Source organism: Schistocerca serialis, chromosome 1, assembly GCF_023864345.2.
Source record: "Schistocerca serialis cubense isolate TAMUIC-IGC-003099 chromosome 1, iqSchSeri2.2, whole genome shotgun sequence".
In the NCBI taxonomy this organism is placed as follows: domain Eukaryota; kingdom Metazoa; phylum Arthropoda; class Insecta; order Orthoptera; family Acrididae; genus Schistocerca; species Schistocerca serialis.
The window spans coordinates 356,826,734-356,852,969 of record NC_064638.1 but is presented as its reverse complement, the minus strand read 5'-3'; the positions used below and the strand labels follow the sequence as shown (position 1 = coordinate 356,852,969).

Genomic DNA, 26,236 nt, shown 5'->3' with positions numbered 1-26,236 from the left:
GACAGTTTCTGTCTCTCTGTACTTCCTCCATGTCCAAACAACATCCCTTTGTTTTACTCCGAATGCCTGAACACTTTCCTTATTGAGAGCCCTTCCTGGCACAAAGTGACAATGCAGACATGATCAAACCTCAACATTGACTGTCTAGGCATGGTTGAACTACAGACATGAGCCGTGTACCTCCTTCCTGGTGGAACGACTGGAACTGACTGGCTGTCAGACCCCCTCCATCTAATAGGTGCCACTCATGCATGGTTGTTTACATCTTTGGGCAGGTTTAGTGATATCTCTGAACAGTCAAAGGGAGTGTGTCTGTTATACAATATCCACAGTCAACATCTATCTTCAGGAGTTCTGGGAACTGGGGTGATGCAAAACTTGTTTTGATGTGTGTATGTAGTCAGATGATTGAGGTAAAAGTAGGAACGAATAGTATAGTTGCAGTATTTCACCTATTATCCCTAATTCCAATGTTAAAAAATTGAAGACAACTGAAAGATAAACATTTTAATAAAACTATGTGATTTAATTGCACATGACTTCTCATTAAAGTACAAAACATGGTTCCATATAAAATTAAACATTTATAAACACTGTTATGAAAAATGCCTACTATGCTTGTAAAACATGCATGAAAATTGCACTTGCCAACAAATGTAGAACGTCAACATTTAGTTGACTTACACAGGAAATATGAAATTCCAAAATGACAATTTTACCGTATTGTGTATGTTAAAACTCTAAATAAAAAAATATTTTCTCCAGCACACTACAAATTAATTCAAGTTTTTCAATGATTTGTACTTCTGATCATTCTAACTTGCAGTAAATTTTTTCTTCTTCAGTTCTGACATACGTAGGTCCAGGAATATCATACAAAACTATTTTCTTAAGTGAAACAAATGTTATGTCTCCAAGTAAATTGAAAAACAAGAATTATAACTATTCACCAACAGTTTTTAGGTGTAACTATATTACAACCTACCAAGGACACTGAATGTACTATCTTATTTAATGTGGAAGGCATTCCGAGCACTTTGCACCATTTCTTCTGACCACTGAAACCTTAAAAAAGAGAGACATTCATAATTAATCAGCAACACAACACCATTAATGTACTTATTAAAAACACATTTCTTATATGAAGACATTGATACTATAGTTAGCATTCTGTGCATTAAGTTGCAAAAACATTTTAAATATAAAAACAAATCTGTGACCATAATGGAGCATTACGTGATGCATTGTCCCATGTTAAAAAACATCCACTTGCAAAAACAACTGTTTACTGTTTACCATCATGAAGAGCTTCCTTCGGCTATTTGTTGTCCTGCCAAATTCATTTATGACATGTGAAATAAATAAAACTGATGGGCATCTTTTAGATCCTCTTACTATCATCCTAAATGGTCATAACTATTAGATCACTTATCAATAGGGAAAACTGCTTGACAAATGGCAATTCTAGCCAAACATAAAACAATAATCACCACAGATTGTCCATTTTTGTTGTGTCTCTTGAATTATTAGACCTGCTACCAAAGAAATAGTACACTCATACGATGAAGAGATGCTACCAAGGAAGAACACCTAAGCTACTCTAAAAACTAAAAGTTAGCAAAGTTAGAAATCGTGGCGTGCAGAAGGACCAAAGCTGTCACAATAGAATGGAGGCAGGAGAAGACAGTTAAACTTCTATCAAATGGTGACTGCAATTATATGAAAGAATTAATGAAGAGAGGAAATTGTCCAGGAATCCACAGTAGCTGTTCATTACAAATGGCAAAGACAATACAAGTAACTGTTGCATATCAATGTTTTCAAACTGGTTAGGGGAACATTCCACGTGGGAAAAATATATCTAAAAACAAAGATGATGTGACTTACCAAACGAAAGTGCTGGCAGGTCGATAGACACACAAATAAACACAAACATACACACAAAATTCAAGCTTTCGCAACAAACGATTGCTTCATCAGGAAAGAGGGAAGGAGAGGGAAAGACGAAAGGATGTGGGTTTTAAGGGAGACCTGAAATGAGATCCATCCTTCATGAAATCCTCCCCACTCCACCAAGAGTATCTTTCCGCCGTCCACCTAACCTTCGTAACCTCTTAGTTCATATATGAAATCCCCAAACCAGCTTCCCTACCCTCTGGCTCCTACCCTTGTAACCGCCCCCGGTGTAAAACCTGTCCCATGCACCCTCCCACCACCACCTACTCCAGTCTTGTAACCCAGAAGGTGTACACGATCAAAGGCAGAGCCATGTGTGAAAGCACCCGTGTGATTTGCCAACTGACCTGCCTACACTGTGAAGCTTTCTATGTGGGAATGACCAGCAACAAACTGTCCATTCGCATGAATGGACACAGGCAGACAGTGTTTGTTGGTAATGAGGATCACCCTGTGGCTAAACATGCCTTGGTGCACGGCCAGCACATCTTGGCACAGTGTTACACCGTCTGGGTTATCTGGATACTTCCCACTAACACCAACCTGTCAGAACTCCGGAGATGGGAACTTGCCCTTCAGTATATCCTCTCTTCTCGTTATCCGCCAGGCCTCGACCTCCGCTAATTTCAAGTTGCCACCGCTCATACCTCACCTGTCTTTCAACAACATCTTTGCCTCTGTATTTCTGCCTCGACAGACATCTCTGCCCAAACTCATTGCCTTTACAAATGTCTGCTTGTGTCTGTATATGTGTGGATGGATATGTGTGTGTGTGCGAGTGTATACCCGTCCTTTTTTCCTCCTAAGGTAAGTCTTTCCGCTCCCGGGATTGGAATGACTCCTTACCCTCTCCCTTAAAACCCACATCCTTTCATCTTTCCCTCTCCTTCCCTCTTTGCTGATAAAGTAATCGTTTGTTGCGAAAGCTTGAACTTTGTGTGTCTATCAACCTGCCAGCACTTTTTAAAAACAAAGATGATGTGACTTACCATACGAAAGCACTGGCAGGTCGATAGAAACACAAACATTAAATATATTTTTCCAGCGTGGAATGTTTCGCATTTTTATATATATATATATATATATATATATATATATATCAAAAAACAAAGATGATGTGACTTACCAAACGAAAGTGCTGGCAGGTCGAAAGACACACAAACAAACACAAATATACACACAAAATTCAAGCTTTCACAACAAACTGTTGCCTCATCAGGAAAGAGGGAAGGAGAGGGAAAGACGAAAGGATGTGGGTTTTAAGAGAGAGGGTAAGGAGTCATTCCAATCCCGGGAGCGGAAAGACTTACCTTAGGGGGAAAAAAGGACGGGTATACACTCGCGCGCACACACATATATCCATCCACACATACAGGCAGACATATATATATATATATATATATATATATATATATATATATATATATATATATATATATATATATATATATATAAAAAAAACAAAGATGAAGTGACTTACCAAATGAAAGTGCTGGCAGGTCGACAGACACACAACAAACACAAACATACACACAAAATTCAAGCTTTCGCAACAAACTGTTGCCTCATCAGGAAAGAGGGAAGGAGAGGGAAAGACGAAAGGAAGTGGGTTTTAAGGGAGAGGGTAAGGAGTCATTCCAATCCCGGGAGCGGAAAGACTTACCTTAGGGGGAAAAAAGGACGGGTATACACTCGCACACACACACATATCCATCCACACATATACAGACACAAGCAGACATATTTAAAGACAAAGAGTTTGGGCAGAGATGTCAGTCGAGGCAGAAGTGCAGAGGCAAAGATGTTGTTGAATGACAGGTGAGGTATGAGTGGCGGCAACTTGAAATTAGCGGAGATTGAGGCCTGGTGGATAACGGGAAGAGAGGATATATTGAAGAGCAAGTTCCCATCTCCGGAGTTCGGATAGGTTGGTGTTAGTGGGAAGTATCCAGATAACCCGGACGGTGTAACACTGTGCCAAGATGTGCTGGCCGTGCACCAAGGCATGTTTAGCAACAGGGTGATCCTCATTACCAACAAACACTGTCTGCCTGTGTCCATTCATGCGAATGGACAGTTTGTTGCTGGTCATTCCCACATAGAATGTGTCACAGTGTAGGCAGGTCAGTTGGTAGATCACGTGGGTGCTTTCACATGTGGCTCTGCCTTTGATCGTGTACACCTTCCGGGTTACAGGACTGGAGTAGGTGGTGGTGGGAGGGTGCATGGGACAGGTTTTACACCGGGGGCGGTTACAAGGGTAGGAGCCAGAGGGTAGGGAAGGTGGTTTGGGGATTTCATAGGGATGAACTAAGAGGTTACGAAGGTTAGGTGGACGGCGGAAAGACACTCTTGGTGGAGTGGGGAGGATTTCATGAAGGATGGATCTCATTTCTGGGCAGGATTTTAGGAAGTCGTATCCCTGCTGGAGAGTCACATTCAGAATCTGATCCAGTCCCGGAAAGTATCCTGTCACAAGTGAGGCACTTTTGTGGTTCTTCTGTGGGAGGTTCTGGGTTTGAGAGGATGAGGAAGTTGCTCTGGTTATTTGCTTCTGTACCAGGTCGGGAGGGTAGCTGCGGGATGCGAAAGCTGTTGTCAGGTTGTTGGTGTAATGCTTCAGGGATTCCGGACTGGAGCAGATTCGTTTGCCACGAAGACCTAGGCTGTAGGGAAGGGACCGTTTGATGTGGAATGGGTGGCAGCTGTCGTAATGGAGGTACTGTTGCTTGTTGGTGGGTTTGATGTGGACGGACGTGTGAAGCTGACCATTGGACAGGTGGAGGTCAACATCAAGGAAAGTGGCATGGGATTTGGAGTAGGACCAGGTGAATCTGATGGAACCAAAGGAGTTGAGGTTGGAGAGGAAATTCTGGAGTTCTTCTTCACTGTGAGTCCAGATCATGAAGATGTCATCAATAAATCTGTACCAAACTTTGGGTTGGCAGGCTTGGGTAACCAAGAAGGCTTCCTCTAAGCGACCCATGAATAGGTTGGCGTACGAAGGGGCCATCCTGGTACCCATGGCTGTTCCCTTTAATTGCTGGTATGTCTGGCCTTCAAAAGTGAAGAAGTTGTGGGTCAGGATGAAGCTGGCTAAGGTAATGAGGAAAGAGGTTTTAGGTAGGGTGGCAGGTGATCGGCGTGAAAGGAAGTGCTCCATCGCAGCGAGGCCCTGGACGTGCGGGATATTTGTGTATAAGGAAGTGGCATCAATGGTTACAAGGATGGTTTCTGGGGGTAACGGATTGGGTAAGGATTCCAGGCGTTCGAGAAAGTGGTTGGTGTCTTTGATGAAGGATGGGAGACTGCACGTAATGGGTTGAAGGTGTTGATCTACGTAGGCAGAGATACGTTCTGTGGGGGCTTGGTAACCAGCTACAATGGGACGGCCAGGATGATTGGGTTTGTGAATTTTAGGAAGAAGGTAGAAGGTAGGGGTGCGGGGTGTCGGTGGGGTCAGGAGGTTGATGGAGTCAGGTGAAAGGTTTTGTAGGGGGCCTAAGGTTCTGAGGATTCCCTGAAGCTCCGCCTGGACATCAGGAATGGGATTACCTTGGTAAACTTTGTATGTGGTGTTGTCTGAAAGCTGACGCAGTCCCTCAGCCACATACTCCCGACGATCAAGTACCACGGTCGTGGAACCCTTGTCTGCCGGAAGAATGATGATGGACCGGTCAGCCTTCAGATCACGGATAGCCTGGGCTTCAGCAGTGGTGATGTTGGGAGTAGGATTAAGGTTTTTTAAGAAGGATTGAGAGGCAAGGCTGGAAGTCAGAAATTCCTGGAAGGTTTGGAGAGGGTGATTTTGAGGAAGAGGAGGTGGGTCCCGCTGTGACGGAGGACGGAACTGTTCCAGGCAGGGTTCAATTTGGATAGTGTCTTGGGGAGTTGGATCATTAGGGGTAGGATTAGGATCATTTTTCTTCGTGGCAAAGTGATACTTCCAGCAGAGAGTACGAGTGTAGGACAGTAAATCTTTGACGAGGGCTGTTTGGTTGAATCTGGGAGTGGGGCTGAAGGTGAGGCCTTTGGATAGGACAGAGGTTTCAGATTGGGAGAGAGGTTTGGAGGAAAGGTTAACTACTGAATTAGGGTGTTGTGGTGCCAGATTGTGTTGCTTGGAATTTTGAGGTTTTGGAGGGAGTGGAGCTGGAAGTGGGAGACTGAGTAGATGGGAGAGACTGGGTTTGTGTGCAATGAGAGGTGGTTGAGGTTTTCTGGAAAGGTTGTGAAGGGTGAGTGAGTTGCCTTTCCGGAGGTGGGAAACCAGGAGATTGGATAGTTTTTTGAGGTGAAGGGTGGCATGCTGCTCTAATTTGCGGTTGGCCTGTAGGAGGATGCTCTGAATAGCCGGTGTGGATGTGGGAGAGGAAAGATTGAGGACTTTTATTAAGGATAGGAGTTGACGGGTGTGTTCATTGGCTGAGTTGATGTGTAGGTGAAGGATTAGGTGGGTCAGAAATTCCTGGAAGGTTTGGAGAGGGTGATTTTGAGGAAGAGGAGGTGGGTCCCTCACCCACCTAATCCTTCACCTACACATCAACTCGGCCAATGAACACACCCGTCAACTCCTATCCTTAATAAAAGTCCTCAATCTTTCCTCTCCCACATCCACACCGGCTATTCAGAGCATCCTCCTACAGGCCAACCGCAAATTAGAGCAGCATGCCACCCTTCACCTCAAAAAACTATCCAATCTCCTGGTTTCCCACCTCCGGAAAGGCAACTCACTCACCCTTCACAACCTTTCCAGCAAACCTCAACCACCTCTCATTGCACACGGACCCAGTCTCTCCCATCTACTCAGTCTCCCACTTCCAGCTCCACTCCCTCCAAAACCTCAAAATTCCAAGCAACACAATCTGGCACCACAACACCCTAATTCAGTAGTTAACCTTTCCTCCAAACCTCTCTCCCAATCTGAAACCTCTGTCCTATCCAAAGGCCTCACCTTCAGCCCCACTCCCAGATTCAACCAAACAGCCCTCGTCAAAGATTTACTGTCCTACACTCGTACTCTCTGCTGGAAGTATCACTTTGCCACGAAGAAAAATGATCCTAATCCTACCCCTAATGATCCAACTCCGCAAGACACTATCCAAATTGAACCCTGCCTGGAACAGTTCCGCCCTCCGTCACAGCGGGACCCACCTCCTCTTCCTCAAAATCACCCTCTCCAAACCTTCCAGGAATTTCTGACTTCCAGCCTTGCCTCTCAATCCTTCTTAAAAAACCTTAATCCTACTCCCAACATCACCACTGCTGAAGACCAGGCTATCCCTGATCTGAAGGCTGACCGGTCCATCATCATTCTTCCGGCGGACAAGGGTTCCACGACCGTGGTACTTGATCGTCGGGAGTATGTGGCTGAGGGACTGCGTCAGCTTTCAGACAACACCACATACAAAGTTTGCCAAGGTAATCCCATTCCTGATGTCCAGGCGGAGCTTCAGGGAATCCTCAGAACCTTAGGCCCCCTACAAAACCTTTCACCTGACTCCATCAACCTCCTGACCCCACCGACACCCCGCACCCCTACCTTCTTCCTAAAATTCACAAACCCAATCATCCTGGCCATCCCATTGTAGCTGGTTACCAAGCCCCCACAGAACGTATCTCTGCCTACGTAGATCAACACCTTCAAACCATTATGTGCAGTCTCCCATCCTTCATCAAAGAAACCAACCACTTTCTCGAACGCCTGGAATCCTTACCCAATCCGTTACCCCCAGAAACCATCCTTGTAACCATTGATGCCACTTCCTTGTACACAAATATCCCGCACGTCCAGGGCCTCGCTGCGATGGAGCACTTCCTTTCACGCCGATCACCTGCCACCCTACCTAAAACCTCTTTCCTCATTACCTTAGCCAGCTTCATCCTGACCCACAACTTCTTCACTTTTGAAGGCCAGACATACCAGCAATTAAAGGGAACAGCCATGGGTACCAGGATGGCCCCTTCGTACGCCAACCTATTCATGGGTCGCTTAGAGGAAGCCTTCTTGGTTACCCAAGCCTGCCAACCCAAAGTTTGGTACAGATTTATTGATGACATCTTCATGATCTGGACTCACAGTGAAGAAGAACTCCAGAATTTCCTCTCCAACCTCAACTCCTTTGGTTCCATCAGATTCACCTGGTCCTACTCCAAATCCCATGCCACTTTCCTTGATGTTGACCTCCACCTGTCCAATGGTCAGCTTCACACGTCCGTCCACATCAAACCCACCAACAAGCAACAGTACCTCCATTACGACAGCTGCCACCCATTCCACATCAAACGGTCCCTTCCCTACAGCCTAGGTCTTCGTGGCAAACGAATCTGCTCCAGTCCGGAATCCCTGAAGCATTACACCAACAACCTGACAACAGCTTTCGCATCCCGCAACTACCCTCCCGACCTGGTACAGAAGCAAATAACCAGAGCAACTTCCTCATCCTCTCAAACCCAGAACCTCCCACAGAAGAACCACAAAAGTGCCTCACTTGTGACAGGATACTTTCCGGGACTGGATCAGATTCTGAATGTGACTCTCCAGCAGGGATACGACTTCCTAAAATCCTGCCCAGAAATGAGATCCATCCTTCATGAAATCCTCCCCACTCCACCAAGAGTGTCTTTCCGCCGTCCACCTAACCTTCGTAACCTCTTAGTTCATCCCTATGAAATCCCCAAACCACCTTCCCTACCCTCTGGCTCCTACCCTTGTAACCGCCCCCAGTGTAAAACCTGTCCCATGCACCCTCCCACCACCACCTACTCCAGTCCTGTAACCCGGAAGGTGTACACGATCAAAGGCAGAGCCACGTGTGAAAGCACCCACGTGATCTACCAACTGACCTGCCTACACTGTGACACATTCTATGTGGGAATGACCAGCAACAAACTGTCCATTCGCATGAATGGACACAGGCAGACAGTGTTTGTTGGTAATGAGGATCACCCTGTTGCTAAACATGCCTTGGTGCACGGCCAGCACATCTTGGCACAGTGTTACACCGTCCGGGTTATCTGGATACTTCCCACTAACACCAACCTATCCGAACTCCGGAGATGGGAACTTGCTCTTCAATATATCCTCTCTTCCCGTTATCCACCAGGCCTCAATCTCCGCTAATTTCAAGTTGCCGCCACTCATACCTCACCTGTCATTCAACAACATCTTTGCCTCTGCACTTCTGCCTCGACTGACATCTCTGCCCAAACTCTTTGTCTTTAAATATGTCTGCTTGTGTCTGTATATGTGTGGATGGATATGTGTGTGTGTGCGAGTGTATACCCGTCCTTTTTTCCCCCTAAGGTAAGTCTTTCCGCTCCCGGGATTGGAATGACTCCTTACCCTCTCCCTTAAAACCCACTTCCTTTCGTCTTTCCCTCTCCTTCCCTCTTTCCTGATGAGGCAACAGTTTGTTGCGAAAGCTTGAATTTTGTGTGTATGTTTGTGTTTGTTTGTGTGTCTGTCGACCTGCCAGCACTTTCATTTGGTAAGTCACATCATCTTTGTTTTTATATATATATATATATATATATATATATATATATATATATATATATATATATATATATATATATATATATATGTCTGCTTGTGTCTGTATGTGTGAATGGATATGTGCGTGTGTGCGAGTGTATACCTGTCCTTTTCTCCCCCTAAGGTAAGTCTTTCCGCTCCCGGGATTGGAATGACTCCTTACCCTCTCCCTTAAAACCCACTTCCTCTCATCTTCCCCTCTCCTTCCCTCTTTCCTGATGAGGCAACAGTTTGTTGCGAAAGCTTGAATTTTGTGTGTATGTTTGTGTTTGTTTGTGTGTCTATCGACCTGCCAGCGCTTTTGTTCGGTAAGTCCCCTCATCTTTGTTTTTATATATATATATATGGTTATAATAGAGGGAAACATTCCACGTAGGAAAAATATATCTAAAAACAAAGATGTAGTGACTTACCAAATGAAAGTGCTGGCAGATCGACAGTATTGCCCTGCTCAGACATATCAAGGTAAATAACATATCAAATTTGATGATCATTTAAAAATTCATAAAATGGTTGTCTTAAGTTAGACGAAATACAAGGAATCTTTCTCCAGCCTTGGGTTAAAGCATCAATTCCTTAGGAATAAAGGAAACTGAGCACTGAAATGTGGAAGAGTTGGGTCGTCAAGAGGTGTGCACGCACGCACGCTCTAAGTTGCTATATGGTGCCAGCTGGATGTATAATGCCAGAGATGCATTTCGGCAAGTGGACTAAGTGGGGTGGGGAATGTGTTGGGTGGGGTGGGATCAGTAGAGGGTGAGAGGCAGGGAGAAGAATTGGAGATGGGTGACTAGTAGCTCAAGAGGAGGCAACTGATTTGCTGGTTAGGAATGCGGGAGGGAGGGGTGACAGGTGCACAGGCTGGGCATGTGATGCACAGATTATGGAACTGGTGGGGAATGGCGCATGCTGAAGGTGACGTGGGGATGTGATTTTGGAGGGTGTGACACAATGGAGGGGAGGATACTGTTGGGTGGAGGTGTGGGGGCAGTGGGCTACCAGAGATTCAGGCCAGGATGGTTACAGCAGCAGAGGACACTGTGTCAGGGTAACATCCATTGCTTAGTTCAGAGAAAGGATCTCGGGTAGCATGCCCCCCTTTTCAAGGCATGGTGATAGATAAACAAAACCTTGAAAAGGGATATGGTTCAGTTTTTCCAGTCCAGGGTGATACTGAGCATTGAGGGGGACACTCCTAGGAGCTGATCCGTGGGGCCTGTCGGAGGAGTGGGGGTGTGTGAAGATGAGGCACAGGAAATCTGTTTGTGTATTAAGTTCATGGGATAGTGCCCGCCTGTGAAAGCCTTTGTAGCGGTTCTACCTGCTTTATTTCTTTGTTTGCTGATTGTCCTCGGTGTCGACATACTGCGTTGCTACATTAGCTGAAAAGTGGGCTGACTACTCTAAATATTGTAACCGACAGGTACACATTTGCGTTTCACTGATTTTTCTTTCACTTTGCACAGCCCCCCCCCCCCCCCCCCCCGCAATAATACACACTAACATATGTATGGCCAGTGCACTATTGTTTAAACTTTCTGTAAGACTCATTAATAGTTTGCAGGCGAACCTCCACATACTGCTACAATAGTTTTCTGCGTAGCATCTACGAGCAGTAAAAAACACAATTACACAGTTCACAGTCCTTCAAAATTGAACGGTCATTGTCACTGCTTTAACACATGGCCTATTGGCGTAACACTTATTTCACTGTTAAGTTGTTACATTGTTGTCGTTCTAAGCAATACAGGTTCCTCGTCAAACTCGGCCATGGACTGACTGTCCCGTGACCAAAAATCGGGCCCTTATATATCCTCACAATAATAGGTGCAGAAACTACACATTGCTTGAAGTTTACTATACAGAAATTACAATTAAAACTTATCTCATTAAATTAACAGAAGACATCAAAAAATTTACTTCTTCTTCTACAAGGTTTAGGCCGAATTATTTGTTTAAATGATGAAATGAACGTATAAAGTTATGTAAACAACACTTTTGTTAAAACTGTAATTACTTTGGAATATACTTCAAGACCGAGCGAGGTGGCGCAGTGGTTAGACACTGGACTCACATTCGGGATGGTTCCTCTAAAACGGCATGGCCGACGTCCTTCCCCATCCTTCCCTAATCCGATGTGACCGATGACCATGCTGTCTGGTCTCCTTCCTCAAACAACCAACCAACCAACTATACTTCAAGAATACTAGCATTTCGTCTTCCAAATGTTTACAATTAGTACAGAATTTGTATTTGTTTATACGTCAACAATAAAACGTAACTTAAGAAACAATTACTGACTTCGCCCTATAATGAAAGGTACTAAATACTAACAGTCAAAATAAATTAGAAAATCAATTACACACATAAAACTAGGTTCAAAAGTAGATCTGCTGTTCTTTACTTTAAAACTGAGGGTCAACCTTTCTTTTTTATGAAAATGCGGATTATAGTCATGTATGTTAATGGTAATTAATTAAGAACAATATGAATTTCTAAGGAGGCAGATGGTAAAAGAAGAGGGGAATTAAAATTATTCCAGCTTGCTTTGTCACACCTTCATGAGACATTCAGTATACTCGGAAAGGGATTTCTCATCACTACAAATAGAATGTCCAAGGGAGCCATGGATATTTGGGATGGATTTTTTGGTGTGGATGGGATGGAAGCTGTTGAAATGCAGGTACTGTTGGCATTTAGTGGTTTTCACGTGGACATAAGTGAGGATGGAGCCAGCAGAGATGTATAGGTCAACATCCAGGAACGTGACATGTTGTGATGTGTCGGTACAGGTGAAGCAGATGGGATAGAAGATGTTGAGCTCGTGAAGGAATGAGGATATGATGTTTTTTCCCTGAGTCTGGATCATGAAGGTACAGCCAGTGAACCTAATTGCCCATAAAGAGGCTGGTTGTGCCATGGATTTATTTGTATGCCCTCCCTTCAAAGGAAATCTATGACATAGACATTGGCACCTTCATGGCACTCTCCTAAGCCAGTCTGTTTATGGGCCACATAGAACCTTACTAGTCTCCCAAAACCCCAAACTCCTGGTCTGGTTCAGGTTCTTCATGAGCCAGACTCACGGACAAGACACCCTATCATTATTCCTTCACACCTCAACACCTCTCTCCCATCTGCTTCACCCGAGCCTCCTCAACCAAATGCATCACCTTCCTAGACTTTGATCTACACCTCTCTTATGGCTCCATCCACTCCTCTGTCCATATTACACCCATCCATTCCACACCAAACAAATCCCTTACACACAATTTGGCTTCCTGTGGATGATGTATTTGCTATGATGAGAACTCCCTTTCCCAGTGCATCTAAGGTCTCATGAAGGCTTTCACAGGCAGGCACAACCCCCCCCCCCCCCCCCCCCCCCCCCCGCAAGGGAGTGTCGCCACCCATCACCCTTGATTGGAATAACTGATTCATATATCTTGTCAGGGCTTTGTTTATGTACCATCAGGCCCTTAAATGAGAGACATGCTAACCAAGATCCTTCCCTTCCCTCCTGAAGTGGTATTTCATACCCCACCCAATCTACACAACATCCCAGTCCATTCCTATGCTCACAGAAATCATTCCCTGTGGAAGATCCAGGTGCAAGACCTGCTCAATACACCTATCCAGCACTTCCTACTCCAGCCCTTTCACAGGCTTATAATACACCATAAGAGGCCGGGCCAGCTGTGAAAGCAACCATGCCACACACCATCTCGGCTGCAAACACTGCACAGATGTTTATGTCGATATGACTACCAACCGCCTGTCCACCAGGATAAATGGCCACCACCAAACAGTTGTCAAGAACAAAATCGACCATCCAGTGGCACAACAAGCAGCTGATCATAACATGCTCAATTTTTATGAATGTTTCACAACCTGAGCAATCTTGATCCTCCCCTTCACCACCAGGTTTTCTGGATTATACAGATGGCATTTGTCCTTGCAGCATATCCTCTGCTCCTGGTAATTGTCCTAGCCTAACACTACTGTAACCCACTGCCCCACAACCTCCATCCAACAGTTCCTCCTTCCTCCACCCTATCATCCTCTCCCAACCCACATCCCTACATCACCTTCAGCACACACTGCTCCCCGCTGGCTTTGATACCTGTGCATCACATGCCCAGCCTGTGCACTTGCCACCCATCCCTCCTGCATTTCTAGCCAGCCTCCTCCGGAGTAGCTAGTCACTGACGTCCAACCACTACCCCCACCTGTTTACTCCCTCTACCCTCCCCCCACACAACACAATCCCCAATGCACCTAGGGTGTGCGCGCGTGTTTGTGGGCATGTGCACGTACACAGGCGTGCAACTATTTTTCTTTTTTTGTGTGTGCCTGTCGACAACTCAATGCTTTTGATTTTCGGTGAGTGGGTCTCCTTCAGTCCTAAAGCATGTACATTTGACTAGAACTTGCCAACAAATTATACTGCCTTCAGTCATTCACTCTAATACAGAGCTCTGCAAATTGCACCTTTATGTTAATCCCAAATGGACTGCGAACGGCATATGCATATTCACTGACTATCAAAGAAGGTAATTTTAGGTTGAAGACCATGTGACCGACCTGGTACACATACATGTTGCACTATGAAGTAAAATTCCACCAGACAGTTAAAGATGGTTCCGCAGCCTCAGCACCAAGGTTGGGTGTGGGGTTTGTTTGAAGGCTCTTATCACCAATCTAATGGCCTGCTGGTGAATTAAAATCCAAGCTCTTTATATATTGTGTTCACGCAGAACCACAAACAGCACAGCTATATCTGCTGTAGACGATTCAGCAATAAAAAACAAGGAAGTGCAGCCTCCCCAATTTCAGGCTATCCTTCCTGCACATCACAACCTCTTTGGTTGTTTTATGTTACATGCGCTTCATTCGGCTGAAGGGGAAACCCAATCAGATCAAAGGATGCTATGTGTGTTGGTTTGTGACACGAACTGTTGAAAAACATATAAGAAAAGAAACACATTATTACTGTAAATAGGGTCACATTCTTTTGTGAGTGATAGCATCTTTTGAAAAGCTCCAGTATACATTTCTATAACAAAAAAGACCAATAAAAAGAGATAAAAAACTGTATTTGGTCTTTGTAGAGGTCCAGGGCATCTCAGGAATATTACTACATAAACATTTTATTCTTTTGTAATTTGGAACTCACTTCTGGTGAACTATGCATTAAGAGAGTCATCGTTTTGAACAATTCTGCTTCGGTAATCAGTTGGTTAAAAGGTTTATATAAACTTCTAAATTATACCATACTTTGAAACTTCTTACCTTTTTCATTGACACTACATATTGCATACTGTCTGTTCACATGAATGTTTTCCAAAATGTCTCTTCAATCGAATGGAGAGAGAGAGGAAAAAAAATTACTACCTGCCACATGGCAACAGAGCTGCTCAAACAAATGAAAGGTGACACCCTCAAGTCCAAGTTCCAACAAATTGGACAAAATTATTGAAGGAAATGAGACTATTCAGGTACTCCAGTACAAATTCATCCAGAAAAAGAGACAAATTATAGTAACAGAAAGATCAATGAAAAGCTGTAAAAAGCAGGTATTTGAAAATCTGACATGACAAGGAAAAACAAATACGCCAGCAACACTGAAAGGGAAAGAAAAAGCAAATGGCTGTGACAAAGCATTGAGGGGGTAGAAAAAGAAAATTAGGTTCAATTATGTCAGATAAGTGGCTAGAAGTAAGTAAGAATATTTATTGGAACAAACTCTATTCTTATCGATAACATAATACAGGGAGAACAAAAGCTACCTTTAAATTAGGCCATAATTAAAAGGTACTATGTATTTTGAAATATTTACTTTATGAGTCATAATTACAGATGGGCATGACATTTTTTATGTAAATGGGAAGGAAACTATCTGATCACAAGAACCAGTACTTATTTCAGGTAACAATATGTATGGAGTTGTCTACCAGTGCCAAGAGAGTCAACAGTGAATCTCATGTCACTTTCTATAGATAACACATTCCACCTCAGATTACACCACTTTTCTTTGAAAAGAATTCCCTAGACTCCACAATCTGATTGGTTTAGGAAGATGAATGGACAAATATACTTGTTACACAATACCCTGCCACAGCGCATACACTTCAACACAAGGGCTGTGACTTTACTATTCCAACTACTTGGACAACTTAACTCATGAGGTGTGGTCTCTCAGACTGTGCGAAAATTTTTGAACTTGCTCTCCAAGGGCAGTTGTGGTGGAATGCTTCTATACTCCCCTACCCTCCGTAGATTGCCAAGCCTATGACATTTTGTTGTCAGTTGCGTTATCGCTTTCTGTATTTACTGTTGACACATGTTATTGATAGGTGTTGGAGTCTCTTAAACCGCACCTTGTGAACTATGTACTTGTATCCTTCAGTACAGTACCGTATAGCTCATTATGTGTTGGCACGAATGTGTCATTTCTAACTTTCCCGAGTTTGATGAAACTGTTAGTTGTTAGTCGGTCTATGGAGGAAGTTGTCAATAATACAGATCAAGAAATAAGCAAAAAAGATGATGATTTTACAATAGCCAGTGATCACAGTTCTGCTATCAAACAAGAGTGTCATTCAGAGGAAGCACTTCTGGGAAAGTTGTGATGGAGACCTCTCTGCTTCTTCACTGAAATACTTAATCCATAACTGGTACACCTGGGTCCTAGGGACCTGAGAGAAATTTATTTTTTGCAGCACTGCAATATGTGCAGCAACACTGACTTGCACGCCTATGTACTCTCCCAGCATTCAGTTGGCTACCAGCCCACAGCATTGTCACACGTGTGTCTCTGCTAGTTTTGCATCTATAAAAGCACATGGGTCCCAATGACCCAGTTGTACCTGCAGTGAAAGTTTATTTTCTTAACTGCACTCACAATATTTTGGATTTATTGTACGAGATTTCATAAAAATGCGTGAGGAAGACATCATCAATACTCAGAACGAACCAGTGGGCAGTGATATTGATGATACAAGTGGAAGTGACAGCGTGTGTTGTGCTCATAGTGTTTCGGTGGTTTGGATGAGTAAAAATACTGAATTTAACTGGTAAAAACAATAAATGATTTAAAACCTGAGATTTTTAAGCAATTGCTGCTTTTTTTTTTAAACCATTTTCATAAATAAGGTATATCATTTGGCTGAAAATGTTACCATAGAATCTTCCCAGAAGCTATGCCTGCAGAAATCATTATACTGTATTTGAACTTTTCTTTCGGTTTACAGCTTTGAAGAACAGTCCATTTTGATTGTAAATGTGTAATTACAGTTATACAGGTTATTGTTTGTAGCTCATGAGTAAGACTTGACAAATGTATGTTTTTCACTTTTTGTGCTTTAAGTACTTCACTGTCTTTTTATACAATTTATGGAAGAGATGACCAGAAATACTGAAACTAGCTATGTATTAGGATTAATACTACCATATTAAATATTTAGTATTTAAATTTTATCAACTTCGTTATTTTCTTCTAAAACCTGTTCAAAATTTATCTGGGTCCCGAGGACACAAGTGTACCTTGTGTGTTAACATTTTTTTCTGAACTTATCGGGTGGAATTAAATGATCTAAAACCTGCAATTTTTAAGCAATTGCTGATATTTTTCACCATTTTTCATAAATGTTCAGCACTCTAACAGTCTATTTATGTGTACTATTAAAAAAAAACACACACACAAAATTATGTGCTTTTGTATGATAAACAGTAAAATGTTGTAGGCTTTGTTTAGTGCAATAATATAAACTTAAAGCATTTAATCAACACTTAAATAATTGTGAAAATGAATTAAAAATTTCAAATGATTTTTGCCTTAAATCTCGGTTTAAACATAGGGGTCCCACAGACCCCATCTCGTGGTATATATTACAGAAAAGTCAACTCGCGAGTTAAGGGTTAACATCTTAATGCTACACAGGCAGAGACCTATTCTGCAATCTCTGCATTTTTCTCAATCACTCCCCTGTTTAAAACTACATCACTTTAGATCTATTTTTAATTTATTAATTTTTCTTGTAGTTTGAAGATTTTTTGTCTTTCTTTCCACAGCCTGTTCTTCTCAGCTTATTCCTACATCTTCTCTATGCTTCCATTTTCAGTTAACCCTCTATGGGATGTGGTATTCTCTGTAATGACATCGGATGTGATACGCAAAATTGATCACATCACTTAATTACACTTGTTTTATTACATTTTAATAATTAAACACTTTATAAATGGCAAATATCTTCACAGAAAGATGAAGATGATATAAAAGAACAAGAACAATGATAATATTAATAATTCTGTTGTCTCGATCATCACTGCTGGAATGTGATAACAAATGAGAAATTTTACCAAAGTCAGAGCAGAAAGTCTGAATGTTCATCAAACAGATTGGCTTTTAACAAATTTTGCAACAATATTTTGTCAGTTTTCTCTTCACTGTGCAGGGATTACACTTCTTCCTCTTGACCCAAGTTTCACGTTCTACTTCTTCAAATGTCAGTCTATAACATTTTTGAATCTGCTGAAGGTCCGAATGAATTTCTGTGGTGTCCAAACTCTTTCACGACAAATGATGCAAAACTAATGCAAAAGACAATTGTTTCAGCAATCTTCTTCTTCTGATACATGTTCCATTGCTGCCAAAATAAAATTATTCATGCTTTTGTTCCACTCATATTGATCACTGCAAAATGTATAACCTTCGGCCAAAAGTGCTCATTTCTTGCAACATTGTATGAAGTGGTCAACTCATCCACAGTTCTGACTCAACCTTTTGAGTCATTATAAAATGTTACAATGGATTAGTTTTGTTAATCTTCTGTGTAAGCATCTACTGAATTAATCTCACACTAGGATCATATACATTTTTAGAATAATACTTCTTATCTTCAAAACAAAAGAAAGATTTTTTCCTTCCTAACGCCCCTATCAAGCCAATATTGGCGAACCACTCATCTGCAAAATTTTCGAGCTTACTGCTAAACAAATTCACACAGTCACAGAACCACTTCTAAAGGTTGGTTGCTTATGTCATTGAATCCTTCCGATTCCAATTATATGGTAAAATATTCATGCGTCCACAAGAGCAAATATCTTAATGTCTTGTTTGTTTGGCCTGCTGCATTTACATAGTGGAAAGAGCTGCACCTTCCACAGAATTCTTACAGTTTCTCATCTACTGTAACATTTTTCCTAGAGTATAGTTCTGTACAAACATAGAAAATATTTCTCGAATTGCAGTTATCTTATTCTAAGAAATACAGCAACTGGCCGCTTTTTTATGTATTTATTTATGCCACTACAAACTGCTGACTGCTGTATTTCTTAAAATATCACGTTCCACAGCCACGGCAGTCAACTGGCAACAAAACTGATAAATTATTGGCTTTATCTTGTGAAATCGTCTCCTGTCATCATGGATTGCATGACAGCAATGGCACTACATTATGAATTTGAAATACTTTACAGTCATTATGAGGTGAACACTTTCCAATACTGTCCCCATTGGCTACCCACAGATCTCCTACGCTTTTCCTGTTACTACTGTTAACAGCAGCTAAAATAAGAGACTCACTGCTTTTGCTGCTCCTGTAGGCCTAGGTAACTTTCAGATAATACTACAGGCCATGAAGCATACTCTCTCTGACGGTGGAACTTTATTTCATGTTGTGTCTTTGTTAATTTCAATATAACACCACTCATTTTTCTCAAGTACTTCTTCATCATCCTCATTGTTGTTTTCATCTGTTTCTGAATCTTTCTGCTGAACTTCAACATCTTCAACATCTCAGTCACTCACGGTGTGAGTTTGTCTTCAAAACCATCTTTAACTTCATTATTATCCTATTCAAACACAGTCTTTGTGACTTCTTAAATATGTTCTGGCTCAAGGGGATTGAATGTATTACTGTAGCTTGCCATGATCGAGCATATCCCACCTAAAATAATAAAATTTCCATAAAATAATGCAATCCAACACTGTGTATCAATATGATACTTTACATTCAGACAGCCATAACAATCCAACAAATGATCCAGAAGGAAACAAATGTATTGCATGTTCTAAAGTAGCTGTTTATTTCTTACAAATTTATGTTGATAACCAGATAAATGTACTGTTGAAATGAAGCAGGAGTGGGGGCAATGTACCAAACAGAGCTATCAGCATATCTCAACGACAGAGCAATTGCTCCAATACAGAAGCACACAGCAATGAAAAGGGTTAAGAGAAGGGGAGCTGCTAAGTCAAGGTGTAATTGCTCTTGATTGTTGACAAATAACTGATAGAAAATTTTGATGTTCATTAATCTGTCCAGCTGTGCTTGGTGAAAGGTTGATTACACAACTTAAGAGTCCTACCTGTTTCAAGATTTTATTTTTAAGTTTCCACTCTCTTTCTATTCCCCTAAATCTTGTCTGACTAAAATCCTGGCCAGCACTAAAACTCCTGAAGACTTCTATGCTCAACAATTCCTTGCTTCCTCTTGCTGGATGAAAGAGTGCTTAGTATAAAATGAGTGTATGAGTACCTTTTATTTGACTACTAAAACAATGACTAGTTTCAGGCCAAGACCCATTTTTAAATCATCATAACAAAGTCAAAAATGGAATTTCTGAAGATGTCAAGACTGTACAGTAAACATGAGTATTATGTACAGATCTAATTATGTCCAAACTGTGGGGACCTTCAACTAAGTGTGTAATTGGCAAATAATATGGTACTAATTGGTATGTCAAACTGTTATCATTTTAAACATTCTTGGGGGGGGGGGGGGGGGGGAGGGAGAGAGAGAGAGAGAGAGAGAGAGAGAGAGAGAGAGAGAGACGGATGTTGCTGCACACTTCTTGTTCTTGCAATGCAACAATGCTTTATATTTATCTTTGGTGTTACCGTCTGTTAGGCCTACCTATCACAAACGGGGACCAGAATCTCCGAACTGGCAATAGTTGTCAGTTTCAGATTATGAAACAAAACAGTGAACAGCAGCGTAAGTCATCTGACTTATTATCATATACTGCCTCTTTTATTATCCAGAACTTTAAACAAGTTTCCTAAAACCTTGGATCCTAGTGACATACTAACAAAAGTAGGAAAAGCTGAATTAGTTTGCAGTAAATAAATAGATTAACATGAGAAGCTATCATGCTATACCATGTAACAACATGGAGGTTGTGGGAAACAAGAGTTACATAAACAGAAGGAATAAAGGGTGTGTCACAATACCCAAGTGCACATACGATACACAGAGAACACACACGGTGTAAATGGTAACTGTTTGTGATGTACCTCAGCGGTAAAGGGAATACCTCAGCGGTAAAGGGAACTTGAGACGAATAATTTGATGTAGACTACTTGCAGTCTACTAAGGAGGGACACAACCTTGTACTGGCCTACAAAAACTACATACACTGTAGCAACTCCATCATGCAAGATTTTTGACATCATCTATTTTGTTACTTTTACTAATTTAAACCTTTTCATGAGGGTAATGAAAGATAGGAGACTTAATGTAAATGTTATGCAGAAACAATTCACATTTACAATTCAATCTAAACTTAAAACCTACAAGCACAGTAGTAAGAAGTCCAGACATACAAAACTATTTAACTGTTAGTTTTATACTTTTAAAATTAAAAACATTTCAACATAAAATTTAGACAAACATCAATTTTACATTTTATAGATGCAACAACAAGGCGTTTCTAATATTCGACGGCAATTTTAGTCAAAATCTCTTATAGCTGACATATGCTGTGGCTTAGATGGTTTTTGTAGGCCAATCCAAGGTTGTTTCCCAGCTTGGTAAACTGCAAATGTCCTATACATCAAACTGTTCATTTTGAATTGCCATACACCACTGTAGTACACTGTAAACAGTTGTCATACAAGCCCTATATAACACTTACCAGTCTCCCCAGCCCATCGTTTTATTGGGAGCAGAATTAGACGAGATTTGTTCCACATCCAGTTTCCACAAGGCCTTCAAAGCTCTCAGGGCAGCCTGAAATTAAATATTAGGTGGCAGAATGTATTACTTCAAATTCACACAAACGCACGCCCACCTGCCCTTTACTTACTGCCAGATAAGTATTGGGCACACATGTTCACTATCAGTTGCATCTTATAAATACTAGTTTCTGTAGCAGTACCTAACACTCCAGAGACGTGATGTTTATCCTTACTTCTTCTTATCAGAGAATGATACTTGCAAATGAAAATTATAAAATAAGGTGTTGCAGGTAAAACCACACATATTTTGTGAGGATTGTTATTTTATCTGCATGTGGTGAGTGATGCCGAGGGATGACACGAATCTTCAAGAAGGGACGGCATCTCAGCAACTTTGTGGGAGGGCATAACTGCAGGGTGTGGAAACAGGAGTGCCAAGGATTGCTCACCTGCTCTGCAGTGGTGCAGGTGTCTTAAGGTGCTATCTATAGTAATGAATGTTATGACGTGTAATAAATGAATGAAATGTGCTTCATATAGTAGGTGCCGAATGTTGGCACTGAGCGAAGCTCTTTACATCATGTCAATATATGGGTTGTTCAAACAAATGGACTTTTTATGTTATTCAAAAGAAGTAAAAATTTGTTATAGAGTCTCTTAACAGAACTAGCAGTGAAGTTGTAGAATGACTCCAGTAACAACCTTCCAAGCAGTCACAGTCATGAACATAAAAAGTAAAGTGGTCTGCATTAATGATATTCCAGCATGTTAACCACCATACAAAAAACATCACAATTAATAGCACATACCTAAGATGTTAGCTGATAAGGTTCATATAATCATCTAATTTTATGACTGTGGTAATCAGAATACAAATTTCGCGGTTACACGTTATCCAAACTTATATAGTGAATATCCCTGTCATATAATTAGATAACTATATTATCAGAAATTGCTTTGGCAAGTGCTAAGAAATTGCTGATGATGGGCATGTGCGCACAACATTTGTACAGCAATAAATAAATAAAAAGAATAAATTAATGAGGACACAATTTACTTCTACATGCATGAATTTTTTTGACAGCAACTTTTTGATGAACATCAGTTAATGAAACAGATGAAAACTGATTAACAAACAAACTCACCTGTTCCTGTGAGGCATCAACTGTTGATCCAACACCGAGACAAAGTGAAGGCTGGTTTGTTGCCAATGATACCAAACTTAAGAATTCATCATTAGGCTGCATAAAACAAGCAATATTTTGTTACACACATATTAACTTGATGACAAATAATATCTTACTTAATGACACTTTAAATTTGTTCATTGTTATGTACTTTTCTTTTTCATGCATATGTGTCGAAACACACCAACCAACTTCCATTTATGTCACACAACTGCTTCTTAGTGTTGTTTTTTCTGTTAGTGTCTATCTGCCACAAAAATCCCTGATAATTCCAACAAAAGTATGCATATAGATGTCAAGTAGTTTTCCGAGAAAATGTTCCATTGAAGTCTTTGTATTGCCCACGGCTCATAACCTTAGCTCCACTTCTAGGATACATTTTCCACTGGAACAACTTCCCATCATTTCTAAACAATCAACACTTTTCCTTTTAATGCTAGGCGTTTTCTTGAGCAGCCTGTAGAACTGCCATCCTATTTCACCCTAAATCACAAAACTATTTGTGATGATTAAAAGCAGAACACCTTTTTTTTTTTTTTTTTTTTTTTTTTTTTTTTTTTTTTTTTACATGAAAATAATTGTCAAACATTTCATTTGCAATACAGAGTTTTAATGCTACTACTTTTTATTTTTATTCAATGACAGGTGGTTTGAACGTGTTGATCGTATCAGTTAACTCCTGTAACAGTTACTGCCAGAACTTGGTGGGTAGAAAAATCACCTCCCAGTTATTCTTAATACAGTAAGTGTGTGGATTGTCACATACCAATGTTACATTCATATCTATTTGTACTATGAAGTACAATGAAGCCAATTTATACTTTACAATACTGATATTCTTGTCAGATTTTACAAGTCTCCTTTTTCATGAGGGTGGCAACAGAAGAGTCTCTGGAAATAAATGACAATAAATTCAGTGACATTATCTATTTATGTGTGTCCTTACTCTGATGTAATTTGATTCAACAGGGTCTGCTACATAAAATCTTATGAAGCAGTCTTTCTCCCCTGTCACTGTCAACCTGTACACGACAGTGACAAAAAATAAGTCCTTAAGTGAATCAGCAGAGACCAAGAACTATCAATGCAGGTGGAAACCAAAAAGCTACAGAAAATATGACCTCAATCATCCATTAGTATACACCAGTAAACCTAATTCTTTAAAGAATTGAACACTCATGTATAAAACAATTTCAAAAGTCTGGTTACTTTACAAAAGAATTAATGTACTGAATATCTGGCATTAAGCATATAAGCAAGAAAACGTTTAGAAAAGGTTTGAAATCATGCTTTAAGTTTGTTGGAAGTCAGTAACTGTTCTCATTATGAAACCTGGATGAATATAGTATGGGTACTTTACACTCTATTTCAAGTAAAAACAGGTTTCCCCTGCATCTTAATGCCTATGATGTCTATATTCAGAACTGTGTGCTGTGATATAATTTTGCAAAAGCATTCAGTGGTATATGCGGATACTGTCTAACAAATTGTGTTGCAAATAGAGTCAGTGGTAAAGAAGTAATAAATTATAACATCTTGCCTGATGCTGCACAAACAATGAAAACATAGTGACAATTTTTTTTCCTTTTATTGTTTCTTGGAAGGCTGTCAGCAAGAGAAAAACTCCACAAATGTTAGAAATTGTGTGTAAAGTTTGTTGTAAGTCACTAGGTCTTATTTTTAAATAATGGGTGAATATAATCTGGTTATTTGCATGTAGTGAATTATGCTGCTTCAAGATATGTACACAGTTTCTAACTGTAATACTTGTCTTACTTTGTTAAACCTGTAACATAAGATTTATACCATTTAATGAGTAGGTTCTAATAGCATTTTAAATTTGGTCAATAATTATGCAATAAAAGTAAAATTTTTGTTGCCCATGGAACCAGTTATATAGGCAACCTACAATTGGAACTGGCTTCCAGGAAAGTCACTCAGTAATATAAATTCACTGCAGAAAATGTAGTACCACAAATACCACTCACTACAAAAATTCTCTTTCTTGTTTCATAATATTCTATTCCTAATTTTCAATGGGTCATCCACTGTTCTCACCATTTCTCACCAAAATATCCCGAGATTGAAGAATAAAGTAGATGAGCTCCTGGTTTGATTAGATGACATTGAATCTTATAATGTAATAGATATACTATGCCTGTCTGAGCATCACATTGTGTCTGATATGGAAGAGGTTATAAACTAGCTGCACATATGAGTAGAGAGAATAAGGTGAGAGGAGTTGCCATACATGTCAAAAGTTATCACTGTGTAGAAAGCTTAGATACAAAAAAGTTTTGTCTAGAGCAACATACAGAAGCATGTGCCTGTCAACTTACACTGAAGGAGGGCTCTTTTAATTGTAACAGTATACAGATCCCCTTCATGAAACTTTCATTTATTCCTGGAAAACTTGGATGCCTTGTTGTGCTATCTGTCAGATAGGGGAAAGCAAATGATTATTTGTGGGGACTTCAATGTTGATTCACTGAAACAATGTAATAGGAAGAATGACCTGTAAGTCTTGCTCGGTTCTTTCAATCTGACATCTGTCATTAATTTTCCTACTCAGGTAGTAAAGGACAGCAGCACACTGATAGATAATACTTTTGTAGACCAAGATAGGTTTAAAAACATAAATTCTTGTCCTGTTGAGAATGGCCTTTCTGATCATGATGCTCAGCTAGTTACAGTATATGACATGTTCCATTCAGTAATTCAAAACTACCCTCCAAAGTTGTGCGTACAATTAATGACTCAACAATTAGAATTTTCAGAGAAAATCTTCGGCTGTTAGACTGGGATGAGGTGTACAAGGAACCTGATGCTAATTTAAAACATAACTTATTTCATGATACACTTGTAAGAGAATTTGAAAACTGTTTCCCCAAGAAAGTAGTTAAATCTAATTGTAAGAAACCCAGCAAAAAACCTTGGCTTACTAAAGAAATAAAAATATCTTGTAACCACAAAAGCGAACTGTATCTAACAACAAGAAAGATTAATGACCCAGAAACAGCCAAATATTATAAAAACTACTGTGCAACATTAAGAAAGGTTATTAAAAAGTCCAGAAGCATGTGCATCATGTCTGAGATTAATACCTCTGATAACAAAATCAAAACAATTTGGAATATTATTACAAGGGAGACAGGGCAACCAAGAGTAGAGGATGACAGCATCACCATCATAGCAAATGGAAACTTGAGAAACAACAAGCCGGAAGTCGAAAACATTTTGAATAATCATTTTTTAAGTGTTGTAGAGAAAATAGGATCTAAATGTTCATTAGAAGAAGCAAGGCAATTAATGGAAGAGGCCTTACCCACACCATTTGATACAATTGAAATTCCACCCACCTCTCCTTCTGAAATAAGGAAGATAATAAACTCTCTCAAGAATAAAAGCTCACATGGAATTGATGGCATTTCCAACAGGATAATAAAAGCTTGCTGCCAAGAAATAAGTGGGATTCTTAGCCACATATGTAATAGCTCTCTGAAGCAGGGTATTTTCCCAGATAGACTTAAGTATGCCATTGTTAAACCACTGCATAAAAAAGGGGATATGTCTGATGTCAACAACTACCGCCCA

At 40.6% G+C, this 26,236-nt stretch overlaps 1 protein-coding gene across 1 annotated transcript in view; it reads right to left on the bottom strand.

The window, feature by feature from the left end:
• Positions 1–492: 492 nt before the first annotated feature.
• The window catches only part of LOC126470187 (maternal effect protein staufen-like), a 202,927-nt gene continuing 177,183 nt past the window's right edge, over positions 493–26,236 (bottom strand). Inside the window, exons 11-13 of the mRNA XM_050097847.1 lie at positions 22,601–22,696; positions 21,413–21,507; positions 493–1,065 (exon numbers count right to left, since the gene is read on the bottom strand). Of these exons, the coding sequence (XP_049953804.1) occupies positions 1,008–1,065; positions 21,413–21,507; positions 22,601–22,696 (249 nt within the window). The 3' untranslated portion in view covers positions 493–1,007. The remainder of the gene's footprint in view (positions 1,066–21,412; positions 21,508–22,600; positions 22,697–26,236) is intronic.